This window comes from Enhydra lutris, unplaced genomic scaffold (assembly GCF_002288905.1).
Source record: "Enhydra lutris kenyoni isolate GAN:26980312 unplaced genomic scaffold, ASM228890v2 scaffoldscaffold62, whole genome shotgun sequence".
Classification (NCBI taxonomy): domain Eukaryota; kingdom Metazoa; phylum Chordata; class Mammalia; order Carnivora; family Mustelidae; genus Enhydra; species Enhydra lutris.
The window spans coordinates 8,030,276-8,051,105 of record NW_019154146.1 but is presented as its reverse complement, the minus strand read 5'-3'; the positions used below and the strand labels follow the sequence as shown (position 1 = coordinate 8,051,105).

Below are 20,830 nucleotides of genomic sequence, written 5' to 3'. Positions count from 1 at the left end.
AAGTGTGGGCTCTGTCACTTTCTCAGCTCCTGACAGGAGGCAAGGCCCTGTACCTCAGAGGGTCATCATTGTTCTGGGTCTGAAGGGGGGACAGCACCTGCCCGGAGAGGCTGGGTGAAGTTGAGGAACCGTGTTTGTAGATCATTCAGCAAAAGCGTGGAGCACAGAGTTACCCAACAGATGTTTCCTGTGTTCTTCAGAAAAGCTCTTGAGGGTGAGGTGAGATAATGCTGTTCTTTTGAGAGGAACTCATGACGGTGACTCCTGGCCTGGCACTAAAGCGGTGCCCTGTGTGTGTGTTTCCTTTTCCCTGGTGGCTCTTGGGTTCTTCCAAGCTGCAGGGGCCAGTCTGACATTTGAACCCAGCATCTTCAGAGCAGAGACGTTTCTTCTGTGTCAGCCACGCCGGCCTGGTGAAGACTGGCACCTGATAGCGGCCTCATCCGTGTCGCAGCTGAGTGGACTGCCCAGTGGCTGGGAGCGCAGACCTCCCTGGTGTTTTGCTCTCTGAAGGAATGGCACTGGGGCTGGGAGGGTTTTCTGGGACACTGGTGACAGCTTACGAGGGGACGGAGCATTATGGTTTGAATCCTGTGCCGTGGGCTGGTGGGTTGGCTTTAAAAGCGGTTGAATTCAGGCATCCGTATAATTAAGGAGGTTTAGCCTGTAATCCAACTTTTCTTTATGCATATGAGGAACACAGTCCGCGAACATCCAGGTAATTACTCTGATTTTTAAAGAATCTTCACAGAGGGTTTAGAGTTGAAATACAGGCCTGCATCCTAATAGCGGACCTGACCCGAGTTAAAAGGCCACGGCATAGCACAGGAAGAACGGCGGTCCTTTTTGAGAGGTTTGTGTTGTGGAGGGGCCTTTGCCAGTGGACTGAGAATTCCACACCTCGTACTGTGCTGGAACCTCCTTAGGAAGGGTGTGTGCCGTCCATTTTCTCCTGCTCCTCTGCCAGAGTTTCAGATTCGTCAGGCCTCTGTTCTGGTGGCAGCTGGTGGCTACGTGGCCCAGGCGTGGGTAGGCCCAAAGTGGCTGTCTTGTCCTGAGAGAGCCCAGGAGGCAGCGGGTGTTTGCATGTGTGTGTGTGTGTGTGTGTGTGTGTGTGTGTGTGTGTGTCCTTCGGGCCCCCCCGCCCCCCCAGTCTCTGTCTCGAGCTCTCCAAGCTCTGTGGAGATGGCCCAAGATAAGGGCCTGCCCCCTCCACTTCCTGGCCAGTGTTACGTGACATTCCTTTAGGAGGCTCTAAGCCAATGTACCTTTTTTTGTAAACTCCATTTTGAAGCAGCCTGAAGCCTTCTATCGATCAGATGAAAGCCTTAAATCCTAGTCCCTCAAAAGTACAATGTTCCTGGTCATGCTTTCCCTCACAGTGACTTTGTGCAGCAGCTGAGTTTCATAGATGAGGAAGTCGGGGCTCGGGAGATTAAGTGTGTCCCACACAGCTGGTCAGGGTGGGGCGGGAGTTGGAGCCATGTCTGTGGGCTCCTGCCACTTGCCATGGCACCTTTCCGAGTGAGGCTCACCTCCCTCTCTATTTCACATGACCTCTGTTAGTCACTCATGGTGCTGGTTTTAAAACTTAGCTGGGCCACCTCCTCACCCATCCCCTAGCGCCCTGGGCTCTGGTGCTGCCTTAGAGCCTTTCTTCCAGCTGGATCCCACTTTAGCCAACTGGCTTCTTGCTCCCCGACCCGGTGTAGCCACCCGGGAAAACCAAAGACTAATGTCTGGCACTTTCTTGCCTTCTTTTTTTTTTTTTTTTCTTTTTTTTTGTTCAGGCCCCATATCTATATCCACAGCTTTGTGGGTTTTTTAGAATAGGAAGTGAAGTACTTCCTATATAAGCTTTTGCCATGCTGTGTCAAACTCATGTGTCCCCTGGCCTTGAGACCAGGATGCCAAATCAGATTCTTCTCTTTTAGTGTCGGCCGCAGAAAGTTGTTGACAACAGTGGTTACATTAAGCTCTTGACATTCTGCTGCAAATGTCCATTTTGGAAATCCTGCCTCTTTCCGCGCCCTCCTTTCCCCCTGTGTCCCCCCCTCCCCCCTTCTTAAGTTTAGGAGACTGTTCCAGATTTTTGAAGGTTAGAGAGCTGGATATACGAGCTGAGAAACTATCTGGTAATGATAAGAGGCAGAAGTGAGCCAAACGATTTCCTGAGTATTCCGCAAGAGGACTTGGATGCAGGCCAAAAATTGGAAAATCTTTTTTTGATGTTCAGGTTGGAAAGACTTTTCGCTTGTCCCTAAAATTTTAGATTTGCTGCTCACTCTGGATTCAGAAAAACATTCCTCTAGCCGGTTACTGTGCTGTGTGAATTTAGCTGGTGTGTTACCAAGCTTTGTTTTTTTTTTTTTTTTCTTGAAGAAACCAAATTACAGATTCACACATGCTTATTAATTTTATTACTGATTCCATCATACCTCTGTACGGCTTTATAAACCAATAATTAATTGTAGGCCAGTAATAAAATGTTTAATAGCTTCATGACCATGACCATAACCCCAAGACTCATGGAGTGCGAGGGAACTGGGGTGTATTTCAGGAGTGTGACTTGGTGGCAGAAAGCATGAAGAAGCACATCAGGTTCATGGGGCTGTTTTGTGTTGGGGGAAAGAACTCAGTCTTCTAAGATTTTTTTTTTTTCCTCTAAGAGGTTGGGCATATCCTACATTTTATAACGGAATTTTATGTACTCTTAGATGTTAGTGGTTTTAAAAGTGAAAGAAAGCCAAATCCTATTTTGTAAGAGATTGCAGTTTTGCAGATACTCAGCGATCACAGAAAGGAAAACCTGAGCGGTGTCCCAGGAAGACACCAGCCTCAAAGAGTTTACACAGTCTGTCCGGTTGTACCTCTCTGGCTTTTTCTTGTGAATTTCCTTTCTTTCGGACGGACGGATGGGCCTTGTTCAGTGGGCGTGGCCCTGCGTCTCTCCGTTAGGCTTTCTGGACTCTGGGCAGTTGTGTCCGGTCACCTGGCTTTGCTGCTTCGTCGTGCCCCTGGCTGGGTGTGTGCTTGCCCGGCTTGGTTGTGCATGTGGCCTTTGCTGGACCGTGTTTGGGAAAGTCGAAATGCCTTCCTGTCTCGGGCTTGGTTGACAGTATGCTACTTGTGTGCCTCCTTCTCATGGTAATCTGCCAACACCTTTCAGGATATTATGAAATTTAAACCAAATGAGGTTAAAATGGAACCTCTGTGCCACTGAACAGACACGGACCGACTGTGGTCGTCCAAGACACTTTTGGCTGAGGCCGTAGGAGTTGCAGTCGGGGCTGACAGTTTTAAGCTTCCTTTAAGGGAACGACTCAGCCTGCATGCTCACTTTTTATGGTGAAATTAATTGTCCATGTTTGGGGCATATTACAGGAGCAGAATTCACTTTAAAATCAGAGATGTCTTAAAGACATTTGCCTTGTGTGTGACTTCTGCCCCCATCCCTGTTCCCCAAGGGATCTAAAGGAGTGATGGTAGGATGTTTCCCAGTTACTGGTGACACTGTTGGACTCTTGGTTGGGGTATCAAAGGGCAGCTCTCTGCTGAGCCGAGTACTCCTTTTGAGGGAGAGTGAGTCACAGATGAGTGTCCCTCTCGGTGAAGCCCTCAACCAGCTTGGATCCACAAGGCGGGCGAGGGCAGCTGTGGGAAGGGGGCCGAGGGAAGTGATACGCTTCCTTAGAAGGCACTGGGTAAGGGAAGAGTTTGCAGAAGGCGGCGCCTTTGTTGGTTGGCAGTTCAGAGTATGCAGAAGAGGCAGACGTGGATGGGGTAGAGAGCAGAAGTATGAAAGTGTGGAGGAGAACTTGAGTTGGGAAAGTTGCGGTCTCTCAGGCAGTGTGGCCCGGGGCAGTCTGCGTCTCGCACAGGTTTACGGCCTTTCCTCAAGGGCCACCCTCAGGTGCATTCACTCATGCTGGGCGCCTGCACAGCACAGGATCTGTCATTTTAGTGGCGTTTATTGTGACAAGATTTAAACTAGAGTTCTGTGGACTATTTTGTCAGTTGCAGTGTTGTAATTGAAACTATTTTCTGGGAAGTTAAGAAAACTTTGAAGAATTGAAAGTAAATGAGGCAGTTCACCTTGGTGGTTAAACACTTGCCCTTGGAGCTCAGACGGACCTGGCACATTCCATACCTGCGTGACTTGGGGTGAGGGGCTTGATCTTCTGAGCCTGGGAATCTTTGGCTCCCGGGCCAGGGTGCTCAGAACGGTGGAAGAAGGGTGGCTTTGCTGGGAGAGCCGCGTCGTGCTCCATCCTGGCCCATGGCGGCTTTCCTTCCCAGTGCTGGGGGACGGGGGAGGCCATGACTGCCCCGAGGAGCACATGTTGTGTGTGGGCCGTGTCAGTAGTGCTGGTGTCATAGCTGCGGGTCCAGGTCACTTACTGAGTCTACACGCATGTCTAGAAGTGTCAGGTGTGCATTGAAATGAATTTGGGTTTTTTGAGAGTTGGAGGGGGGCGTCGGCTTACTACACTACACGCTGGAAAATGGGGTAGAATGGCACAGACCTTGCTTGCTTTTGCTCATTTTCAAAGCCAAGGTTCTCATACAGGTGGTGCGTCGAGAAGAGCAGTTCTACTGGGAACGGGCTGCCTCCTCCAAGGACATCGGCCGAATTCTGCAAGGCTGGGACCATGGGCAGGGCAGCTGGTGCTTTTCCCATTGACCAACTTCTTCCTCGGGCCTTTGTGGTTCTCCCTGCTCCACCTCCTTGCGTCCCGTCATTTCCTGTCATTTCCCTCGGAGCGGGTGTGGGGTAGCGTAGAGCCGCAGTGACCTGGAAGACTTGATACGGGTTTGAGTGTTAGAGATTCAAGGAAATGCCCCCGGGCTCTCATCCCTGCCTTGCTGCAGGAGACCTTCACCTAGCAGACACACTTGAGATGCACATGTGCGCACTCTCATGAGTGTGTGTGTGTGTGTGTAGACCACATTTCTACACAGCTTGCAAATATTTTCATCCAGAGTTTAGTGTAGTATAGATTAGAAACATACTATGATCATTCCTTCCTGTGATGAAGGACTCTACACCCGGTATTTTGGGTTGGGGTTGTGGGGGGCGTCGAAGGTGCCAGCCTGGAGGGGCAGCCTGGTAAGTGGTTCTCTCAAGCCCCAGGAGAAAGCCAGCACTCAAATACTTTCATAGCCTCATCACTCCTCACTCCCGGGCCCACTTAACATTTTGATGAATCTTGACAAAGCCGTTATGAAATGCAAAATCAGGAAAGAAAGAAAATCAAACAGAGGAACACTTTTCTTTCTAGGGACACTGATTTCCAGATAATCAAGACAGTATTCCCCATTTTCCTTTTTTTATCTCTTTTTCTGCTCCCTAAATACACACTCTTTACAGCTACCTTGTTTAAATATCAGCTTTGCAAAATCAGCAGTGGATTTCTGTTTTTAAGAAAAGTATAGCATTTTAGATACCGTGCGGATTTCTATAGAGTTGATTCCTAGCAGTCGATTCTTTCTAAAATGATACCTTTATGTACCTCTCTCATATACTTAGAATTGCAAAACACTTTCATGATGCCACTCTTAAGGTTTTAGATTCGTTGTCTAGTATCCCAGAAAAACGTAGTCATTGCTCTTGAATAAGAGGTTAGCATTTTTCTTTAATTAACTGTAATTAATAGAAAAGCTTTACTAATACTTTGCAAATAAAAGCACTGGCGTAAAATTTTAAGGAAAGATCCACAGTGTGTTTGAGTGGCCTTCCTTTAAGAATAAAATTAAACGGTGTGGTTGAATCTGCAACACCCCCCCCACCCCCCACCCTCCCCATGTAGTGGGCCTTCCCCATCTCCTGGACCTCACCGCCGCTGCTGCTGCTCTCCTCCTCCACCTTGCCCCAGCCACACTGCCCTCTTTTCCATCAGGGTGCTAGTAAGTTCATTCCCTCTGCGGGGCCTAGCAGTGGCTAGTGGAATATTCTTCCCACCATGTCTTCCCCTGAGTTGCTCCTTTTTGTTGTTTGAGTCTCAGGGCAAATACAGTCTCAGAAGACTTTTCAGTCTAAATTGGTCCTTGCCCATTTCCCAGCACTCACAATTTCGTTTTTGCCAGAGCACTTAACTCAGCATATTAGTATGTGAATTTGTTTACCTGTTTGTTTTCTGTCCCCCCCACCCCCAGTACATACTGGGGGGGGGGGCAGGGATTTACTGGTCTGCTTTGATCACTGCTGCACCCTTGAGTGCCTTTGCAGGAAGTCCTTAAATATTTGTGAAGCAAATGAATAAAGGTTAGTGAAGGTCAAAGGAAACAGGCCTTTATTGATGACTTTCTCTTGCCTGGTGGTACTTGGGGTATTTTCTTTTGCCTTTAGCCTTCCTGCCTTTAGGAGATAACTATAAGGGGTTACTGATAAAGAAGCTGAGTTCAAAATGGGTGGTTGCTGGAGGGAAGACGGGTAGGGGGATGGGCAAAATGGGTGAAGGGGAGTGGGAGGTACAGGCTTCCCCGTTTCATCCCCTTTCACGGGGATGAAAGGCACAGCGTAGGGAACAGGGTCCGTGGTATTGTAATAGCCTTGCCTGGAGGCAGATGGTAGCTGCACTTGTGGTGACCATAGCATAAGGAATAGAGATTCTGAATCACTGTGTTGCACACTTGAAGCTAAGGTAACATTGTGTATCAACTACACTTGAAAAAAAGGGACATTCAGTGGTAACCGCTTACGAGCCTAGCGTCATTTCTACGAGCCTAGAGTCATTTCTACGTCACCTCCAGGCCTGCGCCGTGGGAGCACACCGGCCTGTTTTTCAGGTTCCCAGCCACCGCTGTCAGAACCAGGGGGAGCGTTGGGCCACCCTGCCCGTGTGCTTCCGTGTGCTTATGTCCCTTTGCTTCTCGGCAGGTAAATTTGATCAGCCCTAGGTTCAGGAGAGTGCTTGGCTCCTTGCCTGTCAGCAACCCCACTTTTGGGGCTCCTTCCTTACTGGACAGGGCTGTCGGGGGAGGGGAGGGCTGCCTCTAGGCAGGGAAAGCCACGTTGCCTTGTGTTTTGTGTGGGTCTTTGTCCCGAGGCCCAGGGGAAGGCGGGCTCTGGGAAGAGCAGGGCTGCTTCTGTGAGCTGGTGCTTTCTACCATCAAGGCTGTACTGCTCTGGGGAGATGCGCTCCCACACCTGAGTGGTCTCAGGGCTTAGCCACCTCTCCCCCAGTCAGCTCCCGAGTAAGCTGAACCAGAGCAACTCCTGTGGAACTTCTCTTCAGCAATGCAGTTGAATTAATACAGTATCTTCGCATTTTGCAACGAGCTTTTTAGTTACTTTCCTCATTTCCTGTCTTTAGCCTTGCTGAGGAAATGACCCCTATTTTACAAACGGACAAAACATTCTCTCCAGGAAGAGTGGAGAATTGAGAATAATTGTTTTGACAGAACTGACAAACCATTATTTTGTCCCAAGTATGCAGATTGACTCCTGAACAATTAACTCAGTATTTACTTTGCCAGAGGCTTGAATGGAGAGTGAGTTTTAATGCATGTTAAATGCTTGATGGAGTGGATCAAGCTAAAGTAAATTTTGTCTGATTTTGAGTCAGGTAGTTGATTTATTGCACAACTTCTTCTTGTTAGTTTGGATCTGAACTGTAGCCATAAAAGGTAAAACCAGAAGAGAATTGTCTTTCATGCCATAACTAGTTTTTATATAACATAAAGTTAAAAACAGTTCTTTGGCTTTTCAGCATTCTGGTGTGATTGGAAGGGTTACTATCATATATTCAACATAATTCTTGAGCAGTTACTTATGAGAGTTGATATTCTTAAATTGTAGAATATTTAAGTATTTTGATGATGGTCAGTCTTGTGGCAGCTTCAGGGCGGATTGAACCAGAATGAGGTGGTATTTAGTGGTTTGTGCCCTGGCTTCTATTCAACTTAACATAGTTTGACTTTAGTATTTTTGGCTGATGAAAATATGTCTTCTAGATTGTGGTAGTTTTGAGTAAAAGTGGCTTTAATGTGAAACTAGGGAGAAGTTTAATTATTGGCAGATCAGTGACAGTGACAGATTGTTTTTCTTCCTTTCTAGTTATACATGGGAAGCTGTTGATACCAAAAATAACATGATTTATAAGATCAGCATCTGTGGAAACGTGGATGTTGCCCACTGTGGGCCATCAAGTGCCATTTGTATGTACAACTTGAAGACAAGCACCTATCATTCTGTGGGTAAGTAGAACTACTCTTAAATTACTGGATGTATAGGATCCCAATTTTGCAAAAATGACTATAGCTATCGACACATAAGCTTATATACGCTTATATTATGTAATATGTTTTCTGTTTTATTATGTGTTAAAAGTAAGAATTTACATGTGTCCAGAGTGAGATCAGATTAGGTTATTTCCTTCTAGCACAGTAACAATCATGAAGAATCATGAAGAGTCATGCACATTTGTATTTATTGATACAGAAGGCTGTTTCCTAGATGGCTCTGCCTTCTCTTGTTTTTCTCAAACCCAGTCTTTACTTTTCTCCCTCCTTCAGGCTCATTTCTTCTAGTGCCCAGCCCCTTCACCCCTTCTGTGTCTGCTTTCCTCGTGCTTCTTTGAGTCTCAGGCTGTTACTGTTTATGTGCCATCAAAGGTGGTCATTGGTTTTAGGCTTATAGTAAAAATTTACCAGTCCTAAGGACTGCCAGTCCAGGAGACAGAAGTGCAAACTTTCCTTTTTTAGGGCTCATTTCATTTCCCCAAATGCCCTCCTTTTGGGTTAGGATCTCTGTGTTCTGGTGAGGAGGATGGGTTCAGGTTGGCGGACAGTCGCAGCCCTACCGAGTCACATGGAACAGGAGAGGGGGAGATGACTAACAGAAGAGGCGGAGGGCTGACCTACAGGTGTTTCCCTGGGTTTGGTGGCATGAATGTCCGCGGTGACCTTGGACCAGGGCAGTTTGAACAGTGAGATGTGATGGTGAAGGACAGTCATGAGGTGAAGACCGTGTGTGACTGGGGCCAATGTGGTAGTGGGGAGAGTCTACTTGCCAGGTTTTTGGAGTTTGGGAGGGTCAGCTTGCTGTGGTAGCTCTGTTGTTTTGAATGAAAATTCCTGAACACGGCTAAAAAGGCTTTTTAGAAAGCAATGTTTGGATGGACAAGAGTAAGGTCTGTGTGGCCTGCTGGTGGAGGCAGCTTCTGTTGGTTCCTCTCTCTGCCAGCAAGGGCACTGTCTGGACTAGAAACACTGGTAAGAGGGAAGCGAGGCTCGGGGCAGAGATCTGAGAAAGCACCAGGTTCTGAACTCTTGGGCTGGACAAATTTTATTTTGTGACCTACTTAAAATCGTGCAATGAGGTGGCCAACTTCCTGCTGTTCTATTTTAAGGATTCGTGCAGGGAGGCCACAGGTGGGCCTGTTGGTCACTGTGACTGAGGTTTTCAGAAAGAGGAAAGGGAATCTTCGTCATGACTTTATTATAATATTTGACTATAGTATCTCTGGCTGATGAGAAGTGCAGTGTAAGGGACGGATACTGGATGCAGATAAGCAAGTGTCACTGGCAGGATGATCTGTGAAGTTGGAGAGGCTGGGCAGAATTTTAGAATGACCCACGGTGGATTGGCTTTGAAAGCCCCGCAGGAGAGTTGATTTCTTTCTGAGATGTGAATAGTGGGTCCATTATAGATTCTTTGTGCCAGGAATGGGGGAGGTGATCTGCTAAAATGTGTTTTTAGGAAGCTGGGCCCAATGGAGTAGGAGGTTGGCTAAAGGGGAGAGGCCAGAAGTAACTAGCTGAGTTAAAAGTTACGGTACAGGTTGACTGTGAGGTGAACGAGCACTTTCCCATCTCCTTTGACTCCCAGACATGCGTGACGCAGATACTTTCACTCCTGAAGGGAGAGAATGGCCTGCTGGTTGGTGGGCCCTTTCAGCACTGTCCCTGTTCTTCTCCTCAGGAAAGCAGACTAGTTTGATTGAATGCGAATGCCCTTAAATTAGTACACAGATAATCTGGAATCAGATCTGATTTTGCCAGTTTGTGTTGCGTAATAGAAATAACGGAATTTGTTATTATGAATTTGGTTTCATAACTAAATAATAACTAAATTTGTTGTGCATTTATGTGCCAGGCCTTATGTTTTTAAAGTAAAATATCTTGTTTAGTTCATTCAGAACTTTCTGAAGTAGGTGACTTCATTTTCCCTTTTTATAAATGGAGAAATGCAAGCCCAAAATGGATACAGGAGCTTGTCAGAGGTTGCAGGATTATGGATTCAAATGTTGACAGGTGGACTCCAGAGCCTGCGAACTTATTCTGGGCCGTGTTGCTTTGTGAGTCATGGGGTCACACTGGACAGTTGCAGAGCTAAAATGGGAACCATGATGGGAAATCCAAACTCCTGGCTGTGAGAGGACATCTGAGAAACTAACTTCTTATGAACTTGCTAGAAAGGAAAGAAAGTGAATTTTGAAAACAGCCACAAAAACTGGAGCTCCCAGTAGATCAGAGGAACAGAAAAGCTAGTATAGCGGTAGATTGAAAATAAACGAGAACGTCAGTATAACCACAAGTTGGGGTGTAGTTTAGCTATTTGTCCATTAGGAAACCGCTTTAGACCTTTCCTTATATCCTATAACAGAATTTTCAGATCAGCTAAAATTAAAATGACAATAGAACATTGGGAAGAAACCTAGCAAAATAGAAATATAATCTAGGGGAGGTAGGAGCTTCTCTTAATACATGATAAGACAGACAGACAACCCAAGGAAAAATGGCAAAGTCTGAAGACAGGCAGTTCACAAAAGAAGAATCCCAGATAGTCAGTACAACTTCATTAGTAGCCAGGTATAAATGCAAATCAAAGCAATAATGAAATCTCCTTTTTCTTGTATCAAATTGGCAGAAGTTTAAATGGTTGAATCGTAGAGCATTGGCAGGGAGCCTAGAAACAGGCACATGCCTGTATTGCTACGGGGAAGATGGTTGTAACTCTTTTGGGAAGATAATTGTTGATGTGTGTTTTATGATACCCACAAAGGCTGCTTTTGTACTTAGAAATGAATATGAAGACCTCAACTTTGGTTTAAACAATATTACATTATTTTTGATTTAAAAATCATATATTAGTTCTTCCTTAGGCAAATGATATTGTTCCACATATAAATCTGGCAGAGTTTAGCAGTCATTTTTATGGGACCCGTGAACAGCATTTGCAACCTTGTTGAATTGTCTTTGCCCCAATTTAAAATTTCTACATTTTTGCATTTTACCTATTTGATTTCCTTTTAAAGTACTAATGTGTCTGATCTGATAATTAGAACTTTAGTACTAATAATTATAAACTCAGTAGTTTAAATTTGTAAATACAATTAGTCTGAAATTCTCTTAGATGTTCTAATACTGTGTCACAAGTCTCAGTCAGTTGGTCAGTTATAAGCTGTGGATCGATTGGAGACATGACACTGAACTTTGCCAGTATGAAAAAATATGGAATACAGTCACATTTCTCGTGCCATCCCAAATGTTAATTCTTTGGTCTTAATTTAATCAATCTTTCTGAGGGTTAGAAGCTATACATCTACTTCAGGAAGCCTGTTACCAGCCCACAGAACTGAGGTGTAACATACCCACCAGGAAAGAATGTTAATTGTTGTTTACTTACCGCCAAAGCCTGGGATTCTGACCGGCTTCTTGTTGATGACCTGGGCAGGACACAGGGGATCCCGTTGTGGTTGTTGCATCAGGTGCCTTCATTTACTCTAAGGAGGCTGGCCCCTTACTTCAGATGACATTTGTATTGTTCATATTTTGTGTGCACTCAGAGAACTCTGGAGCAGCCATCCAGGTTGATTGCTGGATTGAATTCTGCATCTCTGACTCTTAAGATGTAAAAATCTCTTTTCCTCTTAAGCCCTGTATTCTTTCATTTTCTTAAAACTGTATAATCCTTTTGGCTATTTAAGATGATACTCTGGTTCAGTTTTAGATATAACTCATGTTTTTGTCTTATTTATGGCCTCTCCTGATAGTCCGACAATAGCTGTTGAATTTTAAGGCCTATATTCCCATTACCTACTTTTGTAAATTCTACCAGTAGAGAAATTAGCTCTGTACATAGATTTTGGTACAAGAATTTTTTTTTTTTTTTTTTTTGTAGCATTGGTAACTGTGGCAGATATGCTGGCACAACCTAGCTGTATGGGGCTGGTTTGGTAAATTGTAACATATTTTATTCTGATTTACTTGATTAAGTCATATCTTAAAAGAGATATGTATAAATTATATTTTGAAACAGCCAACACTGAATATCCATTTATTTATTTATAACAAATACTTGAATGAATCAGTCACTAGAACAGACAAAAGTCCCTTTTCTTGGGGAGCTTACATACCAATGGAGTAGGGGCTAGACAAACAAGCAGTGGCTAGGTGGTGCGCTAGAACGTGATGAGTGCTGTAAAAAAGAAAAGGAAGGAGAGTCAGGGGTGCTGGAGGTCTCAGGAGTGTGTGTTCAAGAATATTAAATGGGAGTAAGTATCACTGAGAAAGTGACATTTAAGCAAAGACTTAGAGCTGAAGGAGTGAGTCAGGTGGCTCGGGGAACAGCCAGTGCAGGGGACAAGGGGGAGTATCTGAACGGGGAGGGTAATTGGTGGTAGCAAGAATAGAAATCTCTTAAAGAGTTTTGATATAAAGAGGAGCAGAAAAATGAGGCAGCAGCTGGGGGGGGCGGAAAATTGGGTAGAGAGGATTCTTTCTTCATTTGGTGAAAGAACATGTGAATAGTACACGTTGAAGGACACGGCACAATAAAGAAGGGAAAGGAAAGTGGGTAACTGGGGAAGCCTTGCCGGAGCACATTGGTGACTAGCACGGGGAGGGCTGTCTGCCTGCCTGACAGGCTTTAAGCGGTGTGTTGGGGAGGCCGGGTGGCCGCGCGGTGGGCCCTGCGGCCGCCTGCGAAGTCGGGATCGCCAGGGCTTGCGGCCTCAGCGAGGCCGAGTTGCGAGCTCGGCTGGGCTCGGCCGGGGACGGCGAGGGTTGCAGGCAAGGCCTGGTAGGCCTGGAGCTCGGCCTGGTCTGGCGGGCTCGGGTGAGCGCGGCCTCACGCGTAGGGTCTGCAGGACCCGGCGCGGCCTGGCTTGTAGAGCGTGGCCTGGTCTGGCGGGTACGGGCGAGCGCGGCCTGGTGGGCCTGGCGCGCAGGGTCTGCAGGACCCGGCGTGGCCTGGCCTGTGGAGCGTGGCCTGGTCTGGCGGGTACGGGCGAGCGCGGCCTGGCGGGCCCCCTGGCGCGCAGGGTCGGGAGGACCGGGCGCGGCCTGGCCTGTAGAGCGTGGCCTGGTCTGGCGGGTCCGGGTGAGTGCGGCCTGGTCTGGCGGGCCCGGGCGAGCGCGGCCTGGAGGGCCCGGCCTGGAGAGCGCTGTCTGGCGGACCCAGCGCGTAGTCTGGCGGTCCCGGCGCGGTCTGGCGGACCTGGCCTGGAGACCGAGGTCTGGCAGACTCGCCACGACCTGGCGGGCCCGGCAAGCGCGGTTTGGTCTGGCGGGCCCAGGCGAGCGCGGCCTGGTCTGGCGGGCCCGGCCTGGAGACCGTGGTCTGGCGGGCCTGGAGGGCCTGGCGGGCCTGGCGCGCGCAGCCTGGTCTGGAGGACCCGGCCGGGAGAGCGCGGCCTGGAGGACCCGGCGCGGTCTAGTCTGGTGGGGCCTCGCCAGCGCTGTCTGGTCTGGTGGGCCCTGGCGAGCTCGGCCTGGTCTGGCGGACCTGGCCTGGAGAGCGCGGTCTGGAGGACCCGGCGCGGTCTGGCGGGCCCTGGTGAGCGTGGCCTGGCGGGCCTGGTACGCAGGGTCTGTAGGACCCGGCGCGGCCTGGCCTGGAGAGCGCGGCCTGGTCTGGCGGACCCGGCTTGGAGAGCGCCGTCTGGTGGGCCTGGCGCGCGTGGCCTGGTTTGGAGGACCCGGCCTGGAGACCGTGGTCTGGAGGACCTGGCGCGCGCGGCCCGGCGCGGTCCGGAGGACCCGGCGCGATCTGGCGGGCCCGGCGAGCGCGGCCTGGTCTGGCGGGCCCAGCGAGCGCGGCCTGGTCTGGCGGACCCGGCTTGGAGAGCGCGGTCTGGAGGACCTGGCGCGTGCGGTCTGACGGGCCTGGCGCGGTCCGGCGGGCCCAGCGCGCGGTCTGGAGGACCCAGCGCGCGGTCTGGCGGGCCCAGCGCGCGGTCTGGCGGACCCAGCGCGGTCTGGCGGACCCGGCCTGGAGAGCGCGGTCTGGAGGACCCGGCGCGGCCTGGCGGGCCTGGGCGAGCGCGGCCTGGTCTGGCGGGCCCGGCCTGGAGACCGCGGTCTGGCGGGCCTGGCGCGCGCAGCCTGGTCTGGAGGACCCGGCCTGGAGAGCGCGGCCTGGAGGACCCTGCGCGGTCTGGTCTGGTGGGGCCCCGCCAGTGCGGTCTGGTCTGGCGGACCCGGCCTGGAGAGCGTGGTCTGGCGGGCCCGGCGCGCGGTCTGGAGGACCCGGCGCGGTCTGGCGGGCCCGGCGAGCGCGGCCCAGCCCATTTGGCGCCGTCCTCGGGAGCTGGCCGTGGGCCTGGCGTGCTGGCCGCGGCCCCGCAGTCCTCACCCGGCTCTCGTCCGGGGAGGACGGCCAGGCTGGCCGGTTGCCGCGGTTGTCTGCCGCGGTTCGCTGCGGCCTCTCCCCGAGTGCCCCGGTTGGCAGCCGGTGCCGGCCACCGGGCGGAGCGGGCAGAGGAAGAAGGCGAGATGGACAGGCGGGTGCGATGCTGATGGGGGCCTGGCGCTTAGGGATGCCGGTGCCCCGTGCCGCGGCGGCAAAGGTTGGCTGGATCCCTCCCAGCCCGAGGCCAGGACCCTCTGCGTTTCCTTTTCAGGGCGGGCCCAGCTGTTACGAGGAGCCCCCAGGAGCTCTGGGCACAGGGCCGGAAGGGGCTGCTGTGTGGGGGGACGGGAGGCGTGGGGGAGGGTCTTTAAGGTGGGGGGGACCGTGGCCTGTGAGCGCCCCCTTCTGGCCGCGGCTTGTGCAGCTTGCTGCAGTCCTCGCCCGCCCTCCGTGTCTCCTGGAGCGCAGCACTGCAGGGGCGCGTCGAAGCCCCGCCCTGTCTCGCGGTGCTAGACACGCCTACCATGGGCGGGGCTACGGGTGCTGTCTGTGGGGCGCTGTCCTTGGTCCCGGAGACAGCAGGGATTCTGTGCTCTCGGCAGAGAAGAAGGATTTTCGGGAAGATCTCGGGAGTTTTAGGGGAGAGAGCGATTCAGGCAGACCTTTGCACAAAAGGCAGGCGGGCAGTCGGGAGAAAGAACCAATGGACTGTGAGACTGGTGCTGTGGGGGCAGCTCTGGAACCCATTACCCCCTCTCCACTGGCATCTTAATTTTGATCCTTCCCCTTTTCTTCCTCCTTTATTTCTTTTTTGAAAGAAGATCTCAGGTATTTGTATCGGATTGGACCAGTTATAATCCCGAGTTCATGATACAGTCATAACTGATCTGTGGACTAACCTTCTATTTTTTGTTTTTTTAAATTAAGGTTATTTATTTATTTGAGAGAGAGAAAGAACACGAACACGAGGAGGAGAGGGCGGGAGGGTCAGAGGGAGAAGCAGACTCCCTGCTGAGCAGGGAGCCTGATGCAGGACTGGATCCTGTGACTCAAGGATCATGACCCGACCCGAAGGCAGTTGCTTAATCAACTGAGCCACCCAGGCACCCTTTTCTTGTTCTTTAATTAGTTGTTTTGGATAATGTGACTACTAATTAATAATGTGATTACTAACAAAATCTAGTAACCTGAGAATAATCACTGTCTACGTGTTTTCTCCATCTTCCTGTCTCCCTTCAGTGGGAGTAATAATTAACCTGTATTTAAAATTTTCTTCCCTTTCTTTGTTTCTTTCTCTTGCTGTATCTTATCTCTTTCTCAGGAGTCTCTGCATGTGTGTGTATGTGAGAGAGAGATATTTTTATCTTTCTAGAAAGTGTGTATCATACTATGTGTGATTTTCCGGGACTTAAAGTGGTAACAACAATATTATGTTGCTAAAGATCAACCAACTCGTTATCTTTCACTGTAGTTTGTTCCAGCCAACTTTTACATAAATATTGTGTGGCTCTCCCAAAGGTAAGTTATCCACTGTTCTACTGATGGGCATTTCGGTTGTTTCCAGGTTTTTGCTCATGTTTCACGTGTTTCACGTGCATTGTTTTCTGTTGTGTAGATACCTAAGAGTTCAATACGTAGCTCATGGGGTACATGAATGTTCAATTTTAGGACCTAATACCATGCTGAAGCAACAAAGGAGAGCTAGACCACTCTCCTCCAACACTTGGTATTTAACTTTTTGAATGGTTGTGATTGGTATGCCATGTGGTTTCAGTATGTAATTCCTTGGTTACCAGTGGTGTTGAACATTTCTCTTCATATACTTACTGACATATTTTTCTTCCTTTTGATTGATCCCATCCATTTTATATTGGGTTATCTAGTGCATGTGACGTGTTCTTTCTCTAGAAGCCTTAAAATTTTCTCTTTGCCTTTAATATTAAAATTTACCAAGACATGACTAGGTGTGGGTTTTCCCCCATCTCTTCCTTTTGTGTGTTCTTTCAGTTAGAGGTTATTTTGTTTCACTTTCTAGGATTATAAAAGAAAAGTTTTTTATTCTTTTCCTGTGTGTGAGAATATATATTCTCGATGCCACTTCTTTGCCAGCTTTGTCTATCTTCCAGTTTATAAGTAGTTTGTTTTCATTAAGCTATATTTTGATGAAAGTAAACTTTTAAACTTAAGTCAAATATATTAATATTTCAGAGTTAATGCTTTGAGTCTTAAATACCTTTCTACATAAGGATCTAAAAGATAACTATATTTTATACTAAAAGTTCTGAAGTTTGATGTTTATGTCTTTATTTTAGAGTTGATTTTTGTATACAGTGGTAGGCAGGGATCCAGTTTTTATCTTCTTTCATATGTGGATTCTCATTTTGTTTAGTTCCCTTTATTGAATAGTCTCTTCTTTGCCCATTGATCTGTTATTCTGTCTTACATCAAGGTTTGATTTGTACGTATCTCTCTGCGCTCTCTGTTCTAATCTGCTTGTGAGTTTATCTGTTCCTATACCAATTTATTACCATATTGGTATGGTAGAGATGTTTTATTCCAGATTATTGCAGTGACAGACCTGGCAAACTGAGATGTAATCACCCTACTTGTGGGCCATTCTAAAGAATTTTTATTTTATAACAGGTATGATGGGAAATTATTGAAGAACTTGAGCAGTTGAGTTATATATTCTGATTTATGTTTTCTAAGATCACACTGGTCGAGGTAGATGGGGAAAGGGGGAATGGTGAGGGACAAGAGTGGAGGCAAGGGGACTAGTCTTACACTATTGCCAGAGTATAGGTGAGAGATGGTAGTGGTTTTAGTAGCAGCGGTAGTAGAGGTGGTGAGATGTAGGTGGATTTGAGATGGAGGCAAAACCATTAGAACTTTCTGATTTATTGAATGTGGTAGATAAGAGAAAGATAAGACTCTAACGTGTTTGGGGCTTGACCAGTAGCTTGGTGGATGGAAATGCCATTCTTCAGATGGAAAATTCTGGGGAAGGGACAGTTTGTAAGTTTATGAGCCTTCAGATGAATTATAGTACCACTTTTAATTTGCTTATGCTTGGAAATAACTTTATGGTTATAAATGTTTTATAGTTTGTTCATGTCCTTTCCTTTCCAAATAGGTGATTCTTCTTCAAAAACTGCAACCAGATCTCTTCTGGAATTCAACACAACAGAGAGCTGCAAGCAAAGCCCAAATCACAGAATCCAGAGTAGCATTACCTTCTTATGTGGGAAAACCTTGGTGAGTCCACCCAGAGTCACTTTATAATGTTCCGTTTGTTAAAAATGTTTGCCCATTAGGCATTCTTGCTATAGTGTTTTTCTGGGAAGAATAAGTGAGCAAAATTAAAAACACAAACAGAGCCATCAAACCACCAACCAAAACACCATCACCATTAAGAACCAATATGTAAACAAACCGTAGCCGTAAGTTACAACTTTTAAGTGAAACTTGACCTACATCCTGTATAAAACTACAATTCAAGGTGATTAGTGTGTTTAAACTCAAAACACTGTTGAGTATTTATGCTGTAGGCATACATTTTTTTCTTTCTAAGACTTCTTTACCTAGCATTTTATCTTGGTAGTTTTAGGGCAATGCCTTTATTATTTTTTTTTAAACTGTTTTTGTTTCCTCATTTATGTTAAATTGGGAAGACCAGCATCTGTCTAGGAGAAGTCTTGGCCAGGAGGTAATGGCCATCAATCACACCTTTTTTGAGTGTTACCGGCATTGCAAGGGGACATCATCATTTAAAGCCTGATGTTTGTTCTTACTCTTGCATATTGCATTGAGTTGTTGGTTTTAATCTCTGGTATATAGAAAGGACCTTCCAGTAATAATTGCTAGCTTTTAGGAGAAGCAATTTATATAGAGATCCTACGACTGTTCTCTAATCAGAGTAAGAACCCAAGTGTTTAGAAAAATAAGGTTGAGGAAGCTCATGTGGGCTGCCAGATTACCTTAAAGTATTGTTTTAGAATTTGGTGCTGTGATTGTTGCATCTTTAGGCCCATAATGTCTCCTCTGAAGAACTTTAAAAATAGAACTTAACATTGTTAATTTGGGACCAGCCTGTCAGATGCACTCTTGTCTATGTTGGAACCTTAGAAAAAAGATCTCTTTGCAGTGGTATGAAATATGGAGGTCTGTGTTACAGAATAGGCTAGCTGCTGCTTTAATTTTAACTGATTTCCTTCAGGAGTCCTGTGTTCATCACACGAGAACCAGAATTGCGAAGAACTCCCTAGATTTGCACATGGGAGTGTAGAAGTGAATTTGGTGTCACGTATCACCCAGCAGTGCTGTGGTTGACCATTTTGGAGTCGACCCTGGTTGCAGTCTGTGTGGAGGGGCTGCCCTTGAGTGTGGGGGTGTCTAAAGTGAGGCTGGTGTGTGAACTCGGTCGGGTCCAGATGGGCCTCCGTCCTCAGCTTACAGGAAGTATGAGGTCACATTTTCTGGCTTTGATTTTGTTGGCATTTGGTTAAGAGAACATTTGGAGTCTGAGAGTGGAAGGGCTCTGAGGACTACATCCCAGGAGTTACTGTGCTTGCATAGTTGGGGCAGTAGAACAGTTTTGGACCAGTTATACCAAAATTCCAGCATGATTTCACGAAGCTTTTGTCTCATAATTTCTGGGTTTGGGAACTTCTTGATGACCTTGATTAACTAAAACAGTTGTGTCCTCCTTCCTCCCCCTCCTTGCTGCTTTAAAAATTTTCATTAGCCTTTACTGTTTCTAACTTTAAGGGGGGAGGAAAAAAACCCCTTACAATATGCAGTATGGTAACTTATTTTTACTTATTTTTAAAAATAGGGAACTCCTGAATTTGTAACTGCAACAGATTGTGTGCATTACTTCGAGTGGAGGACTACTGCTGCCTGCAAGAAAGAGACATTTAAAGCTAATAAAGAGGTAACAAGGGGACTCAAGGTCAGGTGCTTACTACTGAGGACATTCTGGGACCTTTAAGATTTGAAACACTGGCACAAACCTTTTGGGGTAAAATCTTTTTTAGCTTTCAAATTCCATTTGAGTAGAGGTACCACGTGATTTAATTGTTAAAATGATGCTGGGTGGTTTTTATTTTTAGGACAGGGCATTTAAAATATCTTAGGATATGATTAGAAGTAGACTGGCTCACCGTCTACCATCTCAGTTTAGTTAGTTAGTTAGTTAGTTCTTGGTTTCTGGTGCCGTGCAGCTCAGTGACTGCCAGGGATGAGCTTGTGTTTAGATTAGACACTCTCTCTCCCCGCGCCCAGCCTTGGGATGCCTCCTGGATGCTGTGAGTTCAGGCCAGGTGGCCCTAGCCAGTCGGTTCTTTGCTGGTGTCCGTCAGAGACTGGATGGCTACTGTCGTTCCTTCCACTCTTTCTCTGGTGTTTGGTCAAGTCGTCCTTGGTGATTCCTGCAGTGTCCTCTCCCCGAGCCCAGAGCCTAAAGTTGGCTTGCTGTGTGGCCCTTCCCCCTGCCACGTCTCCCCTCCTCCCCCTGCAGGTCTGGAGGTGGTTTTCTGTGCTTCCTGAGGCGACAGGCTTCACGGGTTGATTATTCTCATGTCTCCCCATTAAGTTTTATGTTCTGAAGGATTTGAGTTCAAAGACTCTCTTAGGATCTAGGATCGGAAGATGGGAGCAATCAGTTATTTTCACTGATGGCCCAATACAGTGTCATTCAAGAAGGGCAGAAAGAGAGGAGTTTGTTTTTAAAGAAATAAAGCCACATGAAGCTGTAAATAATAAATGATCAGATACGGAACTGCAAGAGGCAGAATGTTGCCTCCTGGAAGAGAGCATGAGGGACACCGAGTGAGAAAGAAGTCTCAAGTGTGGAAAGACTGAAGGCCTAATACAACAACACTGACCTTGATGTGACAGTGTCAGATTTAAACCTTGAATTTTAATGCTTTGGTTACCCTGTGTGCCTATGTACAGTTAGTGGCAGGAAAAGCATGTGAGAGCCACAGAGAGACACTGCCTCCTGCTCTCCTGTGGGGCCTCAGACCTCTCCGGGTCCCACAGATGTCCTCCTGGGCTCTGGATCTCTAGCTCAGCAGCGAGACCCGTTTTATCCTGTTTTGACTGTTGTCTTCCCTGGCTTTTTTGAACTCTTATACCTGGTGAAAAATTACTTTGCAAAATAAATACATAAATGCTTCTTGTTTTCTATTTTCTTTGCATTGGAGGTCAGAAGTCATAGACTACAGCCCCTGGGCCAAAGCCTGGCCCTGG

The 20,830-nt window shown here is 47.5% G+C and overlaps 1 protein-coding gene across 1 annotated transcript in view; it reads left to right on the top strand.

Moving 5' to 3' along the window:
- The window catches only part of LOC111158747 (insulin like growth factor 2 receptor), a 96,327-nt gene that overhangs the window by 10,971 nt on the left and 64,526 nt on the right, over positions 1 to 20,830 (top strand). Inside the window, exons 2-4 of the mRNA XM_022520990.1 lie at positions 8,060 to 8,199; positions 17,712 to 17,833; positions 19,413 to 19,511. Coding sequence (XP_022376698.1) covers positions 8,060 to 8,199; positions 17,712 to 17,833; positions 19,413 to 19,511 — 361 coding nt within the window. The remainder of the gene's footprint in view (positions 1 to 8,059; positions 8,200 to 17,711; positions 17,834 to 19,412; positions 19,512 to 20,830) is intronic.